At 32.8% G+C, this 19,086-nt stretch overlaps 1 protein-coding gene and 1 non-coding gene across 2 annotated transcripts in view; both read right to left on the bottom strand.

Moving 5' to 3' along the window:
• The window catches only part of Gtf2a1 (general transcription factor IIA subunit 1), a 37,514-nt gene that overhangs the window by 15,814 nt on the left and 2,614 nt on the right, over positions 1-19,086 (bottom strand). The window contains exons 2-5 of the mRNA XM_027931649.2: positions 17,445-17,546; positions 7,070-7,274; positions 5,387-5,451; positions 1,337-1,412 (exon numbers count right to left, since the gene is read on the bottom strand). Of these exons, the coding sequence (XP_027787450.1) occupies positions 1,337-1,412; positions 5,387-5,451; positions 7,070-7,274; positions 17,445-17,546 (448 nt within the window). The remainder of the gene's footprint in view (positions 1-1,336; positions 1,413-5,386; positions 5,452-7,069; positions 7,275-17,444; positions 17,547-19,086) is intronic.
• Positions 6,007-6,152, bottom strand: LOC114089793 (small nucleolar RNA SNORA79). Its single transcript, XR_003582236.1, has one exon. It is a non-coding gene; the product is annotated as a small nucleolar RNA SNORA79 (small nucleolar RNA).

Here is a 19,086-nt window from a genome sequence, read left to right as displayed (position 1 = left end):
ACAGTTTTTTTAAGGTCTAATATCTATACACAGTAAACTATAATTAATACCTTCCCTAACTTCCCCCCATGTTCAGACACATTGCTTAAAATGATACATTTTCCAAATTTATTATCCTCATTCAGCTGTTTTTCAGTAAGATTTTAAAAACAGAATATAAGATTTGAACTAAGCTTAAATTATCTTTGTTCATATGCTAACAGTCAAGAAAGCAATAAGAAAATAAGACATTTTATGGGCTATTCATTTTTAAAGCTTTGAAGAAACAAAAACAAAAGTTTGCTGAACCAGTCATCACTAATTATGTGACTGGCTTATATATATAGAGAGAGAGAGAGAGAGAGAACCAAACACTCCTAATAGGTTGCTTTAGATGACCCAGGATCTTGAATGAAATAACAAACATATGTTAATAAAATATGTAATAAGACAAGCCTCTAATTTGTTCTTCACAAATTTAGAAAATTAACAAAGTAACAAATACAAATAAAATAAGTTTGGGTCAGACAGGCATAGTGGTGCACACCTGAATTCCTGGTGGTTGAGCAGGAGGATCCTAAGTTTGAGGACAGCCTCAGCAGTTCAGTGAGGCCCTCAGCAACTTAGCAAGACCCTCTCTCAAAAATTAAAAAGGACTGGGGATTTGGCACAATGGTAAATCAACTTCCCCAGTCTCCACCACTCCTCCCAAAAGGCAATAAAATGAAGATTAGGGACATAATACTTAAAATCTATGTGGATAGGGCTGAGTTGTAGCTCAGTGGTAGAACAAGTGCCTAGCATGTGTGAAGCACTGGCTTCGATTCTCAGCACCACATATAAAAAAATAAAATATAGGTCCATCGACAACTAAAAAATAAATCTATGTGATAAGTTTTCAAACACTAATATCACCAAAAATCGTATGCTAAACATTGGTCTTTAGTCAATCAATAGGAGAGACTATGCCTAATAGCATGCAATGAATTTGCTCTTAAGGCACCATAGGATTTACTTTGAAAACACAAATTAATTCAAATGAGTCAAGTTTATCTCCTTTGACAAGATAAATATGCTTAGTAATACAGTAAACGAGCATTTCTATATAACCATACTTCTTCAATAATAGGGTTGGTTCTCATTCACGATCAAAAGCTCAAGAGCAATTTTCATCTTCTCTATTGCATCCTCAACAATGATTACAGTTGTATGTTACAGCCCTCAAAATTATTTTAACAACCTAAACCAAATGATAAAAGAAATATTAGTACTGTCTTTCGATGAAGACAAAACACAAGGGTTAGATGGTGCAATTTTCTGAATTATATTTAACAATGGTTCTGTTATTCCTAATTACCTGAATTTGTTAATATCTGTTGAACAGGAGTCACACCTGCAGGGAGTGCCAAGGTAGCAGCTGTAGCAGCAGCACTCTTGAAAAAAATAAAAACAAAAGGAAAATATCAAAACTACATTATATATAAAAGCATTTCAGCTTATCACTAGCATGTTTTAGTAGTATACGAAATTTTGTTTGGTACATACTAAATAGAAATTTTAACAATAAGACCAAACACCATTTGATAAAATGATGCAAATAAAAAAGACCTTAGCTTACATAACCTACTTAATTATTTTAAGCAGTTAAATAGAACAGTGTAATTGTTTATCTCCCAGGTATTTTTTTTTCCTACCTTGTCAATCTTTAAGATTTAAGGTACAGATCCTTTATATATTCAATCTATACATTTTTGGGAAACCCACATTAACAATGCAATAAATACATAAATAAAATATATGAAATAACCATTCCATGATCACTTCCTTTCCTAGTCTTTGCTTCCTTACACCCAATTCCTTGTTTTTAATTAATACAGTTGGGGGAAAGTATAAGTGTCTTTGTTTCTTAATTTTTTAAATGTGTACTATCATCAACAAGTACCCACAGAAGACTGTATCTGAAGACTTCTCTTAAAGTATAGCATTACTTCCCTTGTGTACAGATTAATACCAAAAAAATCCTCAAAATCTTAAGTCATCAACTTTAATTTCCATTATTTAAAATAGAGTTACTATGTAACATTCAAGTTATAAAAATATGGATGGGATTATATTGACTTTTTAAAAAAAAATTTAAATTTTTAAAAATTTGTTTATAGACCTTTATGTATTTATATGTGGTGCTGAGACTTGAACCCAGTGCCTCCACATGCCAGGCAAGTATGCTACCGCTGAGCCCCAGCCCCAGCCCTAGCCCTATTCTGACATTTTTTAAATTAAAAAAATAATTTATTGCTTCCAGAAATTGTTTCTCCTCTAGCTTTCTTGCAAAAGAATTACACCATTCTCTATATGTTTTATACATTTTATTCATGTATCTCACTGTTATTATATTTAGGTATTTTATTTTTCCATCCCCTTTCAATCTTAAGGTATGAAACTTTCATATACTTAATTTAACCTACACATTTTTACAAACACCTATATTTGAATAAGCTTAGGGATATAAATATAATAAACAAGCCAAGCAAGCAAGCTTTGGAGAAATTAATACCAGAGGAGTTAACAAACTTAGAAAACTATACTAAGCTCAGTTACTAATACATCTATCTAGTTTGGGATTTTAAGGTATAACTTCTAAAGAAAATGGGGTTTGTGTTGCCATTGGATAGGCCTAATTAACTTCTACTTCTTCAGTGTAAATTCCCTGAATTTCTTCAGATGACAGCTAGAGCTCACCAGTTCTTCTTTAATAAGTTAGATACTTAACCACTCAACTTAAAATAAATTATAGGCAAATAAAGGTAAGTTAAATTTAAGAAACATAGTAAGCAACCACTTGCTACTGATATTTAGGAATATTAAATGCCTTAATTCATATCTTCTAAGATAACAGATCTTGCTACAGCAATAAACCATTTTTTACAGCATATATAACACAATAACCACCTGATACACTTTCTACACATTCAAGTTAATCAATAGGTATTTGCTGAGTGATGATGCACCATACATAATCACCTTTTATTTAATGACCTGAAAATTTTTTCATGTATTTTATGAAACAGCCCTAACACAAATGCAGCATTAGACCAATCATTTTGTATCAAAAACCTGGAAAACTGGTTTGCTCTAAGTTCCCTGAAATAGCCTTCTACCTGTTATTACGTAATATTACCTATTATTTTTATGAAATTACATAATTTTAGTATGTTCATTTCTAAAGTACACAAAGCCATGAGAAAAATCAGAAGTATTTTTACTTACTGAATATATATGAATTGGGAATAATAATGCAAAACAAAATCCCAGAACACTTTTACTGGTGAAGAGCCTTTATAGATTATCTTTCAGAACATGCATAATACACTAACTAAAAACAAAGTAAAATGTAAATGATAACCTATTTTACTGATTTAAGTTTCTAAACTATAATCTGTTTAAATATATATTCTCCAATGTCAGAGACCTAAGCAGTACACATAAGAAATCAACTACTAATTTGATTCATCTCTTAAAACACTATTAAATTTGAAATTCTCTCCCACAACATTTAAAACTCTTCAAAATTAGAAGCATCTACTCCAGGTGATTCTGCCAAAATTTTGTTATAATTTACATAATTCCCTAGGAAATAATAAAACTGTTAAAATGAGATAATACTTCTGAGGCAAGGAATTTTAAGATTTACATGCAAAAAAAAAAAAAAGATTCTATTAACTTGAACTGAAGTATAAACATAGATCCTTTTTTTTTTTTTTTTTTAAATCTTAATTTTGTTGTTGTTTGAGTACTGGGAATTGAACCCAAGGGAATTTTACCACTCAGCTATATATCCGGCCCTTTAAACTTTTTATTTTGCAACAGGGTCTCTCACACTTACGATCTGGCTAAGTTGCAGAGGCTGGCCTCGACCTTGCAATCCTCCTCCCTGAACCACCCAAATTGCTAAGATTAAAAGCATGTGCCACCACTCCCAGCCCATAAAACAGATCCTTGATATTTGTGAATTCAAAAATACAATTTCTACTATCTCAGAAATCTGCAGTCACTCCAGTGTATAAATCTGTGAAGCTGGTAAGGTGCAGGAGCAGCACCTTATTTGTCTGGTAAGTCCTGCTGTCTATTTGACTTATAAACCACAAAAGAGCTTTGTGGTTCACAACTTACCACTCACAAAGTGGAAGTGATTTTTTTAAAACATTGCTTTTTGAGAGCATGGTAGCACACACCTGTAATCCCGGCAACTCAGGAGGCTGAGGAAGGAGAATCAAAACTCTGAGGCAAGCCTCAGCCACTTAGCAAGATCCTGCTCAAAATCAAAAATAAAAAGGACTGGGGATGTAACTCCTTGGTTCAATCCTAGGTACCAAAAATAACACCAAAACAAAACAAAAAACTCATATAAACATTACTTTTTTTTTCAAAAAAATAGAGATCTCATTTCTAGCATTACTTACATAGACTGAGAGAAGATTACAAACAAGGATTTTTACTTTTGAAGTTTTGGCTGAATTTAATAATGAAATGTCAAAGCTAAGACACTTCTAGGATATTAACAGTCTGATTATTTTAAACAAAATAAACAAAGGCAATTTACAAGAAAGTACTGAACAAATAATCAGACTGTGTTTTAATGTTAAAAAAAAGAGTAAAGAATATAGGTAAAAGGATCTGAAGGAATCCTTTCAATTTTACAGTTGTATATTATACCACATTTGATAGAACTATCAAAATTCTAATATAACTCAACTGTTTCAAATGCATTTTAAGATAACAATTTACAGATCATAACATAAACCATATTATGGTTAAATAGGAGCAAACATTTTTAAATTTGTTCTTTTAAAAACATTACCTTGAATTATCCAAACAGATTGTTTTAATTTTTTAAAAGTTTACAATTCTTAGCATTCCTGATCTCTTGTGATTAACAGATCTTCTGAAACAGAACTATATGTGGTATAATAGATTTGGTCAATTCCTAGAACTGTTGTTCAAAAATAGGTGATGAAATAATGCCCACAAAGCATCATTCTTTTGATGTTTTAAAACAGAAAATTCCTAATTTTGTGCATCTCTCTGTGTATTGAGAGTGTTTGTGTTTGTATGTGTGGGGGGGTGTTACTGGAGATTTGAGTCCAGGGTGCTGAGCGTGCTAGGCAGGCACTTCACCTCTGAGCTACATCCCCAGGCCTAATTTTATGAGTCTTAGTACCAATCTAAACTTCAAATTTATCATTACTATATACATTTTATACAAACATGTATAAACACAAACCCAGCAATCTTTTAAAAATCAAAACTGTTTTGCTCAATCTATAAGTTGTTAACTTACAATATGCCTAGGAATAATCACAATTTGGATTAAAATAAGAAAAGCAAATCTAAATGTTCTGAATCTTACCATGTTTGATGCATTCATATGCTGTATAAGCTTTGAATCGGGAACAATAACTTGTGGTGCTGTGGCTACAAAAAAAATCAAGAACACATACAAACAAGGAACCATCAGGCTATTTCATAATCACAAGAAATGTCTATAATTTTAAATGTCTATGAATTTTTCCACATTTTTTGTATTCAAATACTTTCAACCATTTATCTCAGAAGGTTTTAAATTTCTATGAAAAACAAAAGCTGTGATATACCCACTCTATATGGAAAAGTAATAAAAATTACTTAAATGAAACACATAAAAATGCAAAAGAATTTAGAAATACAAAAAAATACCTAACACCTAAACATATACATTTCTGTGCATTCCTAAATAAGCTGGGAATTTTAAAACTTAATTTAATCTTGCTTTATTAACTCTACACTAACTGTTTAACTGACATAATGTAATATGCCAGTGTTATAGCGACTTACTAACTCATTAAAAATAAGGTCAAAAAGTTAATATTAGGGTTTTGTTTGTTTTTTAAATCTACAGTTGCTTTTCTCCCACCTTGACAGTTACCATAATCAAGGCACTTTCATCAACTGTTTAAAAAGTACAAGTCAGAAATAATGGCAACGTTACCTAAGTGTTAGATTCCGCAAATTTCAGAGAATAGACAGATAATAAACCCCATTATCCTAATATTCTCTGAGTGAAGAAAATCAAATTAATTTATGATGACATAAAATCCTAGTGCCAAGCCTATAAGCAATAGGAGGAACAGTCATCAAATAAAACGAAAAGGATAAAAATTACGTAAAATAACCCAACAGACCTATCTACTATTATCAATGTCACGTCTTATATATAGTCTCTCAGATGAAACAAAGAGGTAGCTAAATGGTTACTTAATTTACTTTTATTCTCCTCTCCAATAACAAGAAACTGAATTAGAATACTTAGGAAATTTTACAACTAAACAGATGATATCATTGAGAAAAAAAAATATTTTCTGTATGTAATGGATCATGCTTCTTAGACTTCCCAGGGCCCGGATTTTCCTCAACTGTGAAATGGAGCTAAGAACTATTTCACAAAAGCCCCATAAGGCATTACTAAAACAGTACTATGACTTGCATATTGCAAAGCACTACAAACTTAGTCTATAAATAATTGTTTCTTTGTTTTAAACCAAGTAATATAAAGTAAACTGTTATAAACATAAATGACTATGAGACTGAATTTTCCGATTTCCCAAGTTATACAATCCCTCCTATGTTTAAGATATATGGATAAAAGCTAAACTCAAAGCATGTTTTTAAAGGAACAGGTTCCATACAAAATACAGATAAATATTTTACCACATAAAATAATTAACCTGTTAGTAAATAAACTTCTAGGAAATACACCACTGTCTGAGTTTCTCAAAAGAAAATAATAAACTTACCTGAACATGATTTTAGGCTTTCAAATATGGGATTATCATTACTATATACATTTTATACGAACATGTATAAACACAAACCCAATCAAAATAGGGGAAGAAAAACAAAGCAATTAAAAAAAAAAAAAAGCAATATAGTCTTATTTTCAATTTTTTTTTTAATCTACCAGATGACTCTTAAAAAAGAAGATCCAAGAAACCTAGAGTTATTTTCTTTTAAATCACTGCTAAGCTGTAGAGTAGGAAAACAAATTCAGTCTCACCTTGCTGTGATGCAGGAATAAGAACCTGCTGGGTCTGTGCTTGCTGAGGTACTGTCTGCTGAGGTTGAGTTTGCTGATGGTGGTGGTGGTGGTGGTGTTGCTGCTGCTGGGGTTGATGCTGCTGTTGAACTTGCAATAAAAGCTGTTGCTCTTCTGAATGAAATCCATCTACTGCCCTAGACTGCATTAGTTTATTCTCCCATAACTAAGGCAAAGAACATAAGATTTCTAAGTGAAGGTCATATAAATAACTCTGGATATATGGACAAAATATACTATTATTATCTGTTTATAAATCTCTTCCATTTTAGAAACTGATACAACCACAAAAAATGAAACCCATCTTTCTTAACCAAGTATAAAGAATAATGAAAACAAATCTTAAAAGAATTAAACCTTAAAAAAAAAAGAATTAAACCTTGTTTCTACCACTTTGAGTACTGAAGAGATTTTTCTTGATTTCTCTTTTTATCTTCAATCTTTTTACAGTAATTGGCAGATATTATTTAGCAAAGAGTTTCATATAAACAATTTTTTTAGTAAGTGAAGATTATCTTTTGCAGTATCCAAACCTTTACTAACCTATTTCTATATACTCTTTCCTTAATACAAAACTTCCTGACTCTCCAAAAATAGATACAGAACATAAATAGATAAATTCATCTCTTCTTAATCAGGCAAATAAGAAACACAGAGGCAATCCCCTGGTTAGAAAACCGCAATTTCTCATCTATCCAATTCTACATAAGGTAACAGTAATGCCTGATGGTCATGGAGGTTTTGGAATCCTCCATATTACCTGAAATTTCCCTATTCCTCCCATTATGTCAAAGATTATTTTCTGCTTAACATCTTCTCTTAGTAAAATGAGAGTCCCTAATCCAAACATTAAAAATCTTAAATGCTCTAAAATCTGAAATTTTTTGAGTACTGATATGATCCCACAGTGGAAAATTCCACACCATAAACTTTGTTTCACGCACAAAATTATTAAAAGTATTGTACAAAATTAACTTGAGGCTATGTGCATAAGGTACATATGAAACACAAATGAACTTCGTTATGTATATGCATATATTCCAAAATCTGAAATACTTCTAGTCACAAACATTAGTATTCATGTGATAGGGGGAGGGTCAGTGAAATGGACCAAAAAAGGGAGAAAAATAAAATATTTGCAACTTTTTCAACCTTCTGCCTAACATATTTTCTTTTTTACCACATTCAGTGTTAAATTTAAAGCCTCAATCCTGTTTCTTAAAAACACAAATGAAAGAATTCAGTCATTTTGCACCCAAGGATCTACAGAAACTGTTTTTCTCATTTAGGATCTGCTCTTGGAATATTCCCTAACTCATGTGAACTTTCTAGCAGTTTCTCCAAATCCCTGCCATACAGAAGTTTTCCATAATCTCCTGACCCTTTCCCACTCCAGACATTCTAGATCTTTGTCTACATGCTAATAACAATTCTAGCACATCTTACTGAAATTTCCCAATGCAACCTTCCCCCAGTAACCCCAGTAATTAGTCTTACCTGAAATTGATTCTTACAAAGATGAAACAATATCTATTAATGGTTGTTTTAAGGATTAAGCAATATGTTCAAAAACAAAACAACTACAACAACAACAAAAAACACCAACAGAGTCTAAAGTCAGTGACCAATACATATTAGTTGTTGTTACTATTTTTTTTAGTGATGGTATTAATTGAGTAATAGAGCATTATACCAGAAATCCAGAAACATTTAATCCTGGTTTGGCTATTAATATGACCGAATCATTTATCTCTCAGGCACTTTCCTCATCTAAAAATAAGAAAAACTGCATTAATTACTTCTCACTTCCAGCTCTTAAATCTAGGCCTATGCAAATCCCAAACTAAAACCAGTTTTTCCTGTGGTAACAAAGCAGTGCTTTCTGAAAGTCCAAACTGTGTCGGGTTCATCTCTGTAAAGTGGGTTCCTAGCACTGACAAACACACTGTCAAAATAGGTGCTTATACATCTAATAAAACACATTACAATGTTTCAAACTCTGTCACCCAAACCTATCTCCTTTCCTCTTCCAAAACAAAACAAAATCTAGATTATTGAGGCAAAAAATCAAGTTTTTTTAAAAAAGTACTATTAATGATTTTAGAAATTATCTTATAAAAACTAATTTTCTTAAAAACAATTTTTTTGGATGCCAAAGATTGAACCTAGATCCTCATGCATACTAAACATGGGACTCCACACCACTGAGTTATACCTTAATCACTTCAATTTTTCTAGAGTTAGCAGGGTATGGTGGCCCCGGTCTGTAACCAAAGGAACTCAGGAGGCTAGGGAGACATAGTGACTATTGTCTCAAAATAAAAAATAAATAGAGCTAGAGATAAGCTCAAGTGATAAAGCACCTCTGGGTCTAGCTACTGCAATCTAGACCATACAATAAAGCTTCAGTGATGATGACAAATATTCATTACATATTATGTGCAGCTAAGTGGTGGGTATCACAATTCACCAAGGTTAACAAGTCAACAACCTAAGGAATTAGATTCCACCATAAGACTCCAACAATATTGTCAATTTTCCTTCTGAAGCAATGCTTCAATCTATCCACACTATTATGGCCCTGGTTCCTCCCCTCAGAACTACTGAAAAGGGTACTGATGTAATAACAGAGTTCACTGAACTTCCTGAATCGAGTCATGCATTCTTTCAGGCATTGAAAAAACAGAGTAGACAAATCCAACAAAATTCTTGTCTTCAGAGAGCTTATATTCCAGTGGAAACTTGTCTTTTCAATCTAGCCTCTACTATATAGGTTCTCAAAATGTGGTCCTGGACGAACAGCATTAGTATCACCAGGAACTTGTTAAAACGCTAATTCTTAAGTCCCATCCTGTACCTACTGCACCAGCAACCCCTAGAGGTGAAGCCAACAAGCTACTTTAACAAACTGTCCCAGTTATTCTGTTGCTTGTTTAAAATAAGGATCACAACCCATTAGTGGCGCGCGTGTGCACACACATACACACACACACACAAATTTAGAATTGTTTTTGTAATAAAATCAAAACTGAAAAGAAAATGCAGAGTAAAACGTTTTGCAGATTTGTTATACACACATTTATGTAATGTTGGATCAAAAAATTTAAAACTATATTTAATCAAAATGTTAAATACTATTACTTTTAAAGGAGAGTCCTAGACAAAAAGTTTGAGAAAACATTGCTCTACACAGTCACCATCGTGAATGTTCTAAACTTTATAAATATATCTTCTACTTAAAAATGGTGCCTATGACAAACTGTAACCTGTAGATACATATTCTATAACCTGGAATACAGTAATCCCCTCTTATACTTAGGGGATATGTTCCTAGACTTACAGTGGATGCCTGAAAGCATACTAAGCCTTATATAATGGGGTTTTCTCCTATATGTACAAACCTATGATAAATTCTAAGTTATGAATTACACGTAATAAGAGATTTTAAAAAATCTTAATTGTACTGTATTCACCTTGATTCTTACAATGATGTGAGATGATATGATGCCTACCTGCTGAGATGAAGTGAGATGAATAACACTGGCATTGACACAACAGGTACCATATAAGGGTTATCCAAACACAAATACTGTAAAAGTTGATCTGATACAACTGAGCCATTCCCTAAGTAATTAACGAGTGAACAGCGTATGGGTACACTGGACAAAGAGATGACTCATGTCCTGGGCAATATGAAAATGGCTGGAGAAAGACTTTATCATGCTACTCAAAACAAGCAATTTAAAAGTTACTATTTACTTCTAGAATTTCCCATTTAATGCTGACCACATGTATGCAACCCTGAGATGGGTGCAGTGGTGCATACCCATAATAATCTCAGCGGCTAGTGAGGCTGAGGCAGGAGGATCGTGAGTTCAAACCCAGTCTCAGCAACTAAGCAAATCAGTGAGACCCTGTCTCAAAAGGGCTGGGGATGCTGCTCAGTGGCTGAGTGCTCCTGAGTTCTATCTCCGGTAACAGGAAAAAAAAAAAAAAAAAAAAGAAACCCTGAAAAATGAAACTCTGGGTAAGGGGTCTCTACTGTACTGATTCCTGAGTTCCATATAATCCTCAAAACTTGCATTTTAACTAGCACCCCAAATAATCCTCACACTCTACAGATCAAGTTCCTTAGCATGACATGTGTTACCATAAGCCAAATGCTACTGTATCTTGAACTTTATTTTCTAACAATAGCAAAACACCTGCAGTTTCCAGAATACAGTATTCTTCGTATTCAGCTGTCTTCCCTCAAAATTCCCAAAACAAGACAAATGGCAAAGTCATATAGCTTCAAAAAAAAAAAAAGGCAATCACTCACTATATATGTTAGAGATGTCTCTATTTTTGTAATCACACTAAGTCTACCTTCTCTATTAAGTCATATTGATATCAACTACAGACTGCCTTATCCTCATGATCTGACATTTTGACAATGTATTTAGCAGTCATTTAGTATTTTTTTTTTTTCCAAAGAAAAAACAGAGAAACAAACTACTGTTTTCTAGGAGGCTACTGACATTTTCGGCAGAGCAATTCTTTATTGTAAAGGACAGTCCACAGGAAATGTGAAGGAAATGCAACATAGTCCTGGCTCTTGCCTACTAAATGCCAGGTGTCTAATAGTCTAATGACACACAAACATGGTCCTACAAATTTCCAAAAGCTTTATAGGGATTGGTTGGTATAATTCATTGAGAATCAGTACTTACCAAGTACCAAAATACTGTTTTGATATGAAAAAAATAAAAACAATGCCATGTAAATACAAGTATTAAGCCTAAACATCAAATAATGTGAAGTTTGAATGGATTGAATGTTTAGTTTCTCTTCAATTTCATTTTTATATAATTTTATTTAGCAAAACATCCTATTTGTTAACAGGATATCAACTGTTAAACAATGTTAACACTGTTTTCTCTCTCTCTCTTTTTTTTTTGTACAGGGGATTGAACCCAGGGGCACTCTACCACTGAGCCACATCCCCAGCCCTATTTTGTATTTTATTTAGAGACAGGGTCTCACTGAGTTGCTTAGTGCCTTGTTGTTGCTGAGGCTGGCTTTGACTTGTTATCCTCCTGCCTCAGCCTCCCGAGCCACTTGAATTACAGGTGTGCACCACTGCACCCAGCGTTAACACTGTTTTGACATTAGTAATCATACTATTGAAGACAACCAGGAATACTGAGTTATTTATCTATTTATTTTTACTAACAATATAGGAAAAACTGCCTCCATCTTGCATTTTTACAGTACTCCATTTCCCTCAACAAATAGCTATTATTTCTGGGAGCCCTACACTTCAGCAATCCTTGCCCAGGTCTCTAAAAATTGACATGCAGAAAATTCATTTTCTGTTCCTAAAATGATTTGAGATATACATTTGTATAAATGTTGACTAGATATTTTAGTAACTAAGATTTACTGAATTCTGTATTACACAGACTTATTAGTCTGACATGTACAGAATGTTTTTTTACAAAATCCTATAAAATAGACATTATCATCTCCTTTTTACAGAAGAAAAAACTGAAAAACAAGAAGTTAGGTAATTTGCCCAAGAGCACCAACTAATAGTAGACAGAACTAGTATATAATCCAGTCAGCCTGACTCTAGTATCATAGTCAGATCTGAACCCCATCTCTTTAAAAATTTTTACAACCTAGGTACCTTGTCTGTCTCACTCTAATTCCAGCTCTAATCCAAACTCCTAACCTCTTAGCTACATTGCTGCACTCAAAGCAAGTAATAAATGACTCATAAAAGCAACTCTGACCACCCATCACCAAACCATGTTCTTACATAATTTTATTTAGCAAAACATCCTGTTTGTTAACAGGATATCAACTGTTAAACTATAAACTGTTAAATCACAGCCTTGGTACCTTCATTCTACTATACACATCACAGGAGATAAAAAGTTTCACATCTCTACCACTTTTAAGTTCTTATCAAATCACAGTCCGAGTCTGCTTTCTTATCTTATAAAATAAGATGAACCTACTTACTGCTTCCTCACAGTATGCTAGGCTAGAAATTCTGAAGAATTCTCCTATTTTTCACATTTTTATCTAGCTACTAAAGGCTAATTTTTCCTACCAAGAAATGTCAGAGACACACAGCTTTCCCGAAGAGCAAATGAAGTAGAAATAGATTATTATTCAATTTATGGTCCAAAATTCTATATACCCAGAGTAAATCAAGTATCTATATATAACTAGAATACATTCGGAGAAGTGTTTCTCACCTGGAGGTGATTTTGCCCCCACTCCCCTAGAGAGATTTGGCAATGTCTGGTGACATTTTTGGTCACAACTGAAAGGTGCTACTGGCATCTAGTGGGCAGAAGACAATTATACTGCTAACATCCTACAATGAAAAGGACAGCCCCGTAACAAACAGTCCAAAATGTCAACAGTGCCAAGGTTGAGAAACCTGAACTAGAAACAGGCAAACTTCTTTCCAACTGAAGAAACTCTTCCTGTTGTTTCATTAAAAACAGGCCATGTGTTCACATGATACTTACTGTTTGGATTTGGGTAGGTCTCTGACAGTTTGGAAATCGAGATAATTTTATCATTCACTTTGAAGAGAATTCTAAACTGTCATTACCATCTAGTCACTTACAAATCCAAAACACATTTTCCATTCAAATATGAATTTACCAACAGAACTATTTTCAATACCTTCTCTATTTCTAATAATCCACACATTAAAAAAAGTAGGCCCACAGTGGTTCAACAAATAACCTTAAGAATTGGGCTAAACTTTTTTGTGTGTATCACTTTTTCTGCATTAACTATGGGACCCTTAAATTACATGGATTCTCATTACACATACTAAATCATAATGTAATTCACCATGATTTCCTTTGTAGCTTTATGCAGCTTCTGATAAGAATTTGTGAAATGGCCAAAAAAACAAAAAGGACAGAAGGGACTAGAACTAAATTACAATGTCTTTATGAGTCATAAAATATAAAATTAATGTTAGTTTTACTAACAAGAACATCTAAACCTGCACAATCCGATATGGTAGTCACTGGCCACATGCAGTGATCTAAATTTAAATTATCCAAAATAAATAAAAATTCTATTCTTCAGTTCCTTTAATTATATTTTAAGTCCATGATAGTCACCTGCAGCTAGTGACACTATATAGAACATAAATATAGAATCTTATGCTGGGGATGTGGCTCATGTGTGAGGCATTGGGTTAGATCCCCAGGATCACATAAAAATAAAATAAAGATATTGTGTCCACCTACAACTAAAATAAATAAATAAATATATAAAACATATTTTTTATATATATATATGTGTGTGTGTATATATACATATATGTGTATATATATACATATACATATATGTGTATATATATACATATATATATATTTCCCATCATTGTAGAAAGTTGTATTGGACAGTGCTGGCTGGCTGTTAAATCTAGCACACACTCAGCAAATCCTAAAGAAATTTAGCGCAGAGAATTAAAATAACAAACTTAGTTTAGACTAAGAGTTTTTATTTTATTTTTTTATAGTTGGACACAATACTTTTATTTTTATGTGGTGCTGAGGATCAAACTTGGAGCCTCACACATGCTAGGTGAGCGCTCTACCACTGAGCCACAACCCCAGCTCCAGTTTAGGCTAAGAGTTTTATTTTTAACTCCTATACAACTGAGCATATTAGAATATACCCCATTTAAAAATAAAAATATCAAACTACTTTGTTCAGTTATTTTCTGGAGCCCCATTTGTTTTTAATCAACTCAGCTGAATGCCAACTGCATATGCTAAGCACTGTGGTTGAAGCTGAGGATTCAAAGTCTAAATAAGTCCAAACTTTTGTCATTTAAAATTACCCAGTAAACTAAATATCACCACATGACCTATAGAATATCCACCCATACTTAAAAAGCCAAATATAATAGAAGTGCGAGTAAAGATGTGATTTTTTTTTTGGTACCAGGGACTGAACTCAGGGGCACTCATCCACTGAGCCACACTACCAACCAACTATTTTGAATTTTATTTAGAGACAGGGTCTCACTGAGTTGTTTAGCACCTTGCTTTTGCTGAGGCTGTCTTTGAACTTGTGATCCTCCTGCCTCAGCCTCTGGAGCCACTGGGATTACAGGCATGCACCACCACCCCTGACAAGATATTTGATTTTAAAGAGAACTTTTCTTTTTAATTTCTTGCTTCTATCAGGAATGTAAGAAAATGATCAATTCTCCAGATTTTCAATGTACAAACCAAGAATTGATAACAACCTGGACTGACCACTACACTCTTGACCTAGGATAAATTAGTCATTAGGACTGATTTTCTACAACTATAAATGTTATAACTTCCACATAAGGTGGCAGAACTACGATGACAACCATTATATGACTATAACATTAATTGTAAAAAAAAACATGCCAGCTATACTAAGAAATCAAAATAAGCTTGTTCTCTCATTATTCATATCCCTGAGATATTTTATGCTCTTTGAATAGTTTATACTGTTCTTCCAACTCATATCATAGTTGGCATTCTTACGTTTGCATTTTTGGATGCTTACTCTTCACTATTCATAAATCTTGTATTTTTCTCAGGGTAAATATTTCCTCATTTCTATTCAAGCTTTTTCCCCCCTTCCTCACATGGGCAGATTCTTACTGAATATAGAGAAGTTGCTCAGACACTGAAACACACTAAGACATATTTCAACACTACAGTAAAGATATTTGTTTTACTTAATGAGTTGCTAACTTTCAGCCTCTACACCTCAGATGAATGAATAAATAAGAGCAAAACAAATCTTCCTATTTGCTTACTGTGATTATATTTTTAGACATAGCTTTAAAAGAGCTCAATATTCAATTTATAAACCAGCAATATTAACACTTTTTGATCTCTGGACTCAGTATCTCTTTCAAAAATTAACAAGAACCTCAAACGACCTTTTGTTTGTGTTTTACTTATTAATTTATTTAGAAATTAAATCATCATGGGATGGCACTGTAGTTCAGAGGCAGAGTGCTTGCCCAACATATGTGAGGCACTCAGTTCGAGCCTCAGCACCACATAAAAATAAATGAATGAATAAATAATTTTAAAAAAGAAATAAAATACATTCACCACATGTAAACATAAGTAATATTCTTTCTGAAAATAATCACATTTTCCACATAAAAACTTGAGGGTGAGAAATGACTTAAAGAAAAATAGCTGTATTCTCAAATCTGCCTCTACCTACATTTGCTTTGTTTTGGTTAAAGAAGAAAATATGGCCTACAGTTAAATAGGTGGGATAGAAAAGGTATTTTGATCAAAGTTTTCTTAAAAGTTCAGCAATTTAGAATCTGAAACTGTATATCAATGAACTTCTGGAAAATAAAAGTTGAATGAATTATACAGATCTTTCAAATGTTAACACATTTCATTACAGAACATCAGGCAATCAAATTTTCTAACATCAGCACAATACATGAATAAATTTCATCAGACTTGGAAGTATGTATAAATCATTTCTGCTGCATATGAACAACTGTCTCAAGGAAAAGCATAGGTGCATTTTAGCTATGAGTTAGCTAGTCACTTTTCTCATAGAACACCAATTTTACTTGAAAAGAATGAAAGAAAGTCTATGATTTTTCAGACTTAGGTGTTTAGTTCACCTGTGAAGAAAACTCAGAAATCCACACATTATATAATTTGAGAACCCTATTCTAATCAAGAGGGCAAAAATATTCCACAATTTCACCAATCATCATTAAAAAAATATATATTTCTGTTTAAATCCAATAAACAGAAAACCAGCTCTGAACATAAAACGTAATCTTAAATATAACATTTGGACCACATAAAAAAATCTGACCAAAGAACCTAAAGTTCTTTTAATTAAATACTTCAATCCTACAAATTCAATTTTACAACCAAGTATATTAAGACCAAAAATTATTTTAAAAAGTTGCAGGCATTTCAAGTAATTGGACTATAAAATGTAGAATGTTAGCCACTCGATAACAATAGCTAGTGCTATTGGGTAGGCATTGTGATAAGTATTTTATGTAGCTAGTACATCTAATCCTCAAAACTGTTTAAGGTTAAATACTACCAATTCCTATCTTCGTCTAAGGAAACTGAAATAAAAGTAGCTTGCCTGAGTTCAGAGGAAGACTGGATGGTAGAGTTGGGATTTAAAACCACCACCCATTCACTAAACTATACTGCATCCTTAATCAGAGTCAAATGTTCATCCTATGGAAACATATTCATTTGTGGTTGAAGAACATGTCCTTAGTGGGGGAAAGTATAAATATTAAAAAAAGAGACAAACTCACAGTTTTTAGTTCCATCAGGACTTGTTCATCCACTCCATCATCCAAAAAGATGTCTCTCACATCATTAATAACATCTTCAATCACAGATCTATATAATTTAGGCTTTAAAGGAAAAATAAGACTCTTGAAAAAGATTGTTTTCAACAGGTTAAAAGATTCAGATTCAAAAAAATTAAAAAGTCATCTTGTCAACTATCTAAAACTTATTTTAGAATATGTTATGGCCATCCTAATAAACACCATTTGTACTGTACTTGATGACTGCACATTAAGTATTAAGACATGTAATACAATTCATAAACAGAAGGCCCTTACACATACAAGATCCATACATCTTCAGTTATAATTTCCTATTTTGTAGAAAAAAATACTTAACATGATATTTTAAAATGGCTTTATGGCTGCTTATATCTGGTTCCTTTTATTCCATTCCGTGTTTTATACCCTGTTATACCATATAACCTTGCCACTAAGTCTTGAGACTTTGGAGAACCTCATGTCCACTCATCTGGTAATAATGAACATTCAAGTTTAAAAATCGCCTCACTTCTATTTTTTGTGACCCAATTTGTAATGTCAAGCTATACCATTAAACTATTCATATAACCACAATTACAGATCTCAAGGTACCAGAGGAACAGATACACTGATTCTTTTCTCATGATTTCTCTCTTCCTTCTCCTGCCTAGGTGACACTACAGAATAAAATCATGAACATCCCTGCATGTTCAATATGATTATTACTATTATTATTGCTGGTATTATTTGGAGGGGGGGAGTTGGGTGGAGGAGTTAGTTTCCAGAAGACTTAACAGAAGAATGACTAAAGTGAAAACAAATGTGAGAGCACTTTACAAGGTTTCTAAAAACCAAAAGGAGGGAGTTAGAACAATCAGCCTAAACCTCATCCTATGGGGGGGGTTAAAAAAAAAAAAAGGAAGTCTGCATTCCAAATGATAAACTAGATTATGTCTCTTTATAACTCTTACACATTATCAAAATGTTAATGTTAACAATATTTTTTTCATTTAATCCTTTGTCATTATTTGTGTTTGATACCTTGCTTAAGGTTAAAGCTACTGGCTATCAATAAAACCAAGGGTTTGCTCTCATACACAAACTTCAAAAAGAAATCAAATGCTTTATCAGCATCTCTACCAGCAATACTGTTACCACAGGGAACCTTCTAAGAAAATATATCCTTCCTAACCAAAAATACTGGTTTGTCCTGTACAATGTATCTCAACCATTAAAACCTATTAATTCCTTTTCTTTACAACCAGGACAATTCAAATATCCTTACTGTTTCACTCACTAATCTACTTTTTTTTATTATGCCAACTCTGCCTCAATAAACTAATCTGTAAAAAGAGAATCTCTCTAGTCCCTCCTTACTTTTAAACATTCTTCTATATAAAGTATATCTGGCTACGGATTATCTTATCCATGATAATTTAACTACTGAATTACAAATGTGCAACTATAGAGTGCTTTCTACCAATGACTTCTCTGGACATCAGACAGGCAACGTAATTTTAAATAGGTAGGATAAATCAATTATTTTTCCAGGAAACTACAGACATTTTGATCTGAAGTCAGTTATCCTAAAACATTTCTGCTTAGTATTTCAGACATTTATAAA

The sequence above is a fragment of the Marmota flaviventris genome, chromosome 2, assembly GCF_047511675.1.
Source record: "Marmota flaviventris isolate mMarFla1 chromosome 2, mMarFla1.hap1, whole genome shotgun sequence".
NCBI classification, from domain to species: Eukaryota; Metazoa; Chordata; class Mammalia; order Rodentia; family Sciuridae; genus Marmota; species Marmota flaviventris.
This window is presented reverse-complemented; position numbering and strand designations above follow the sequence as displayed.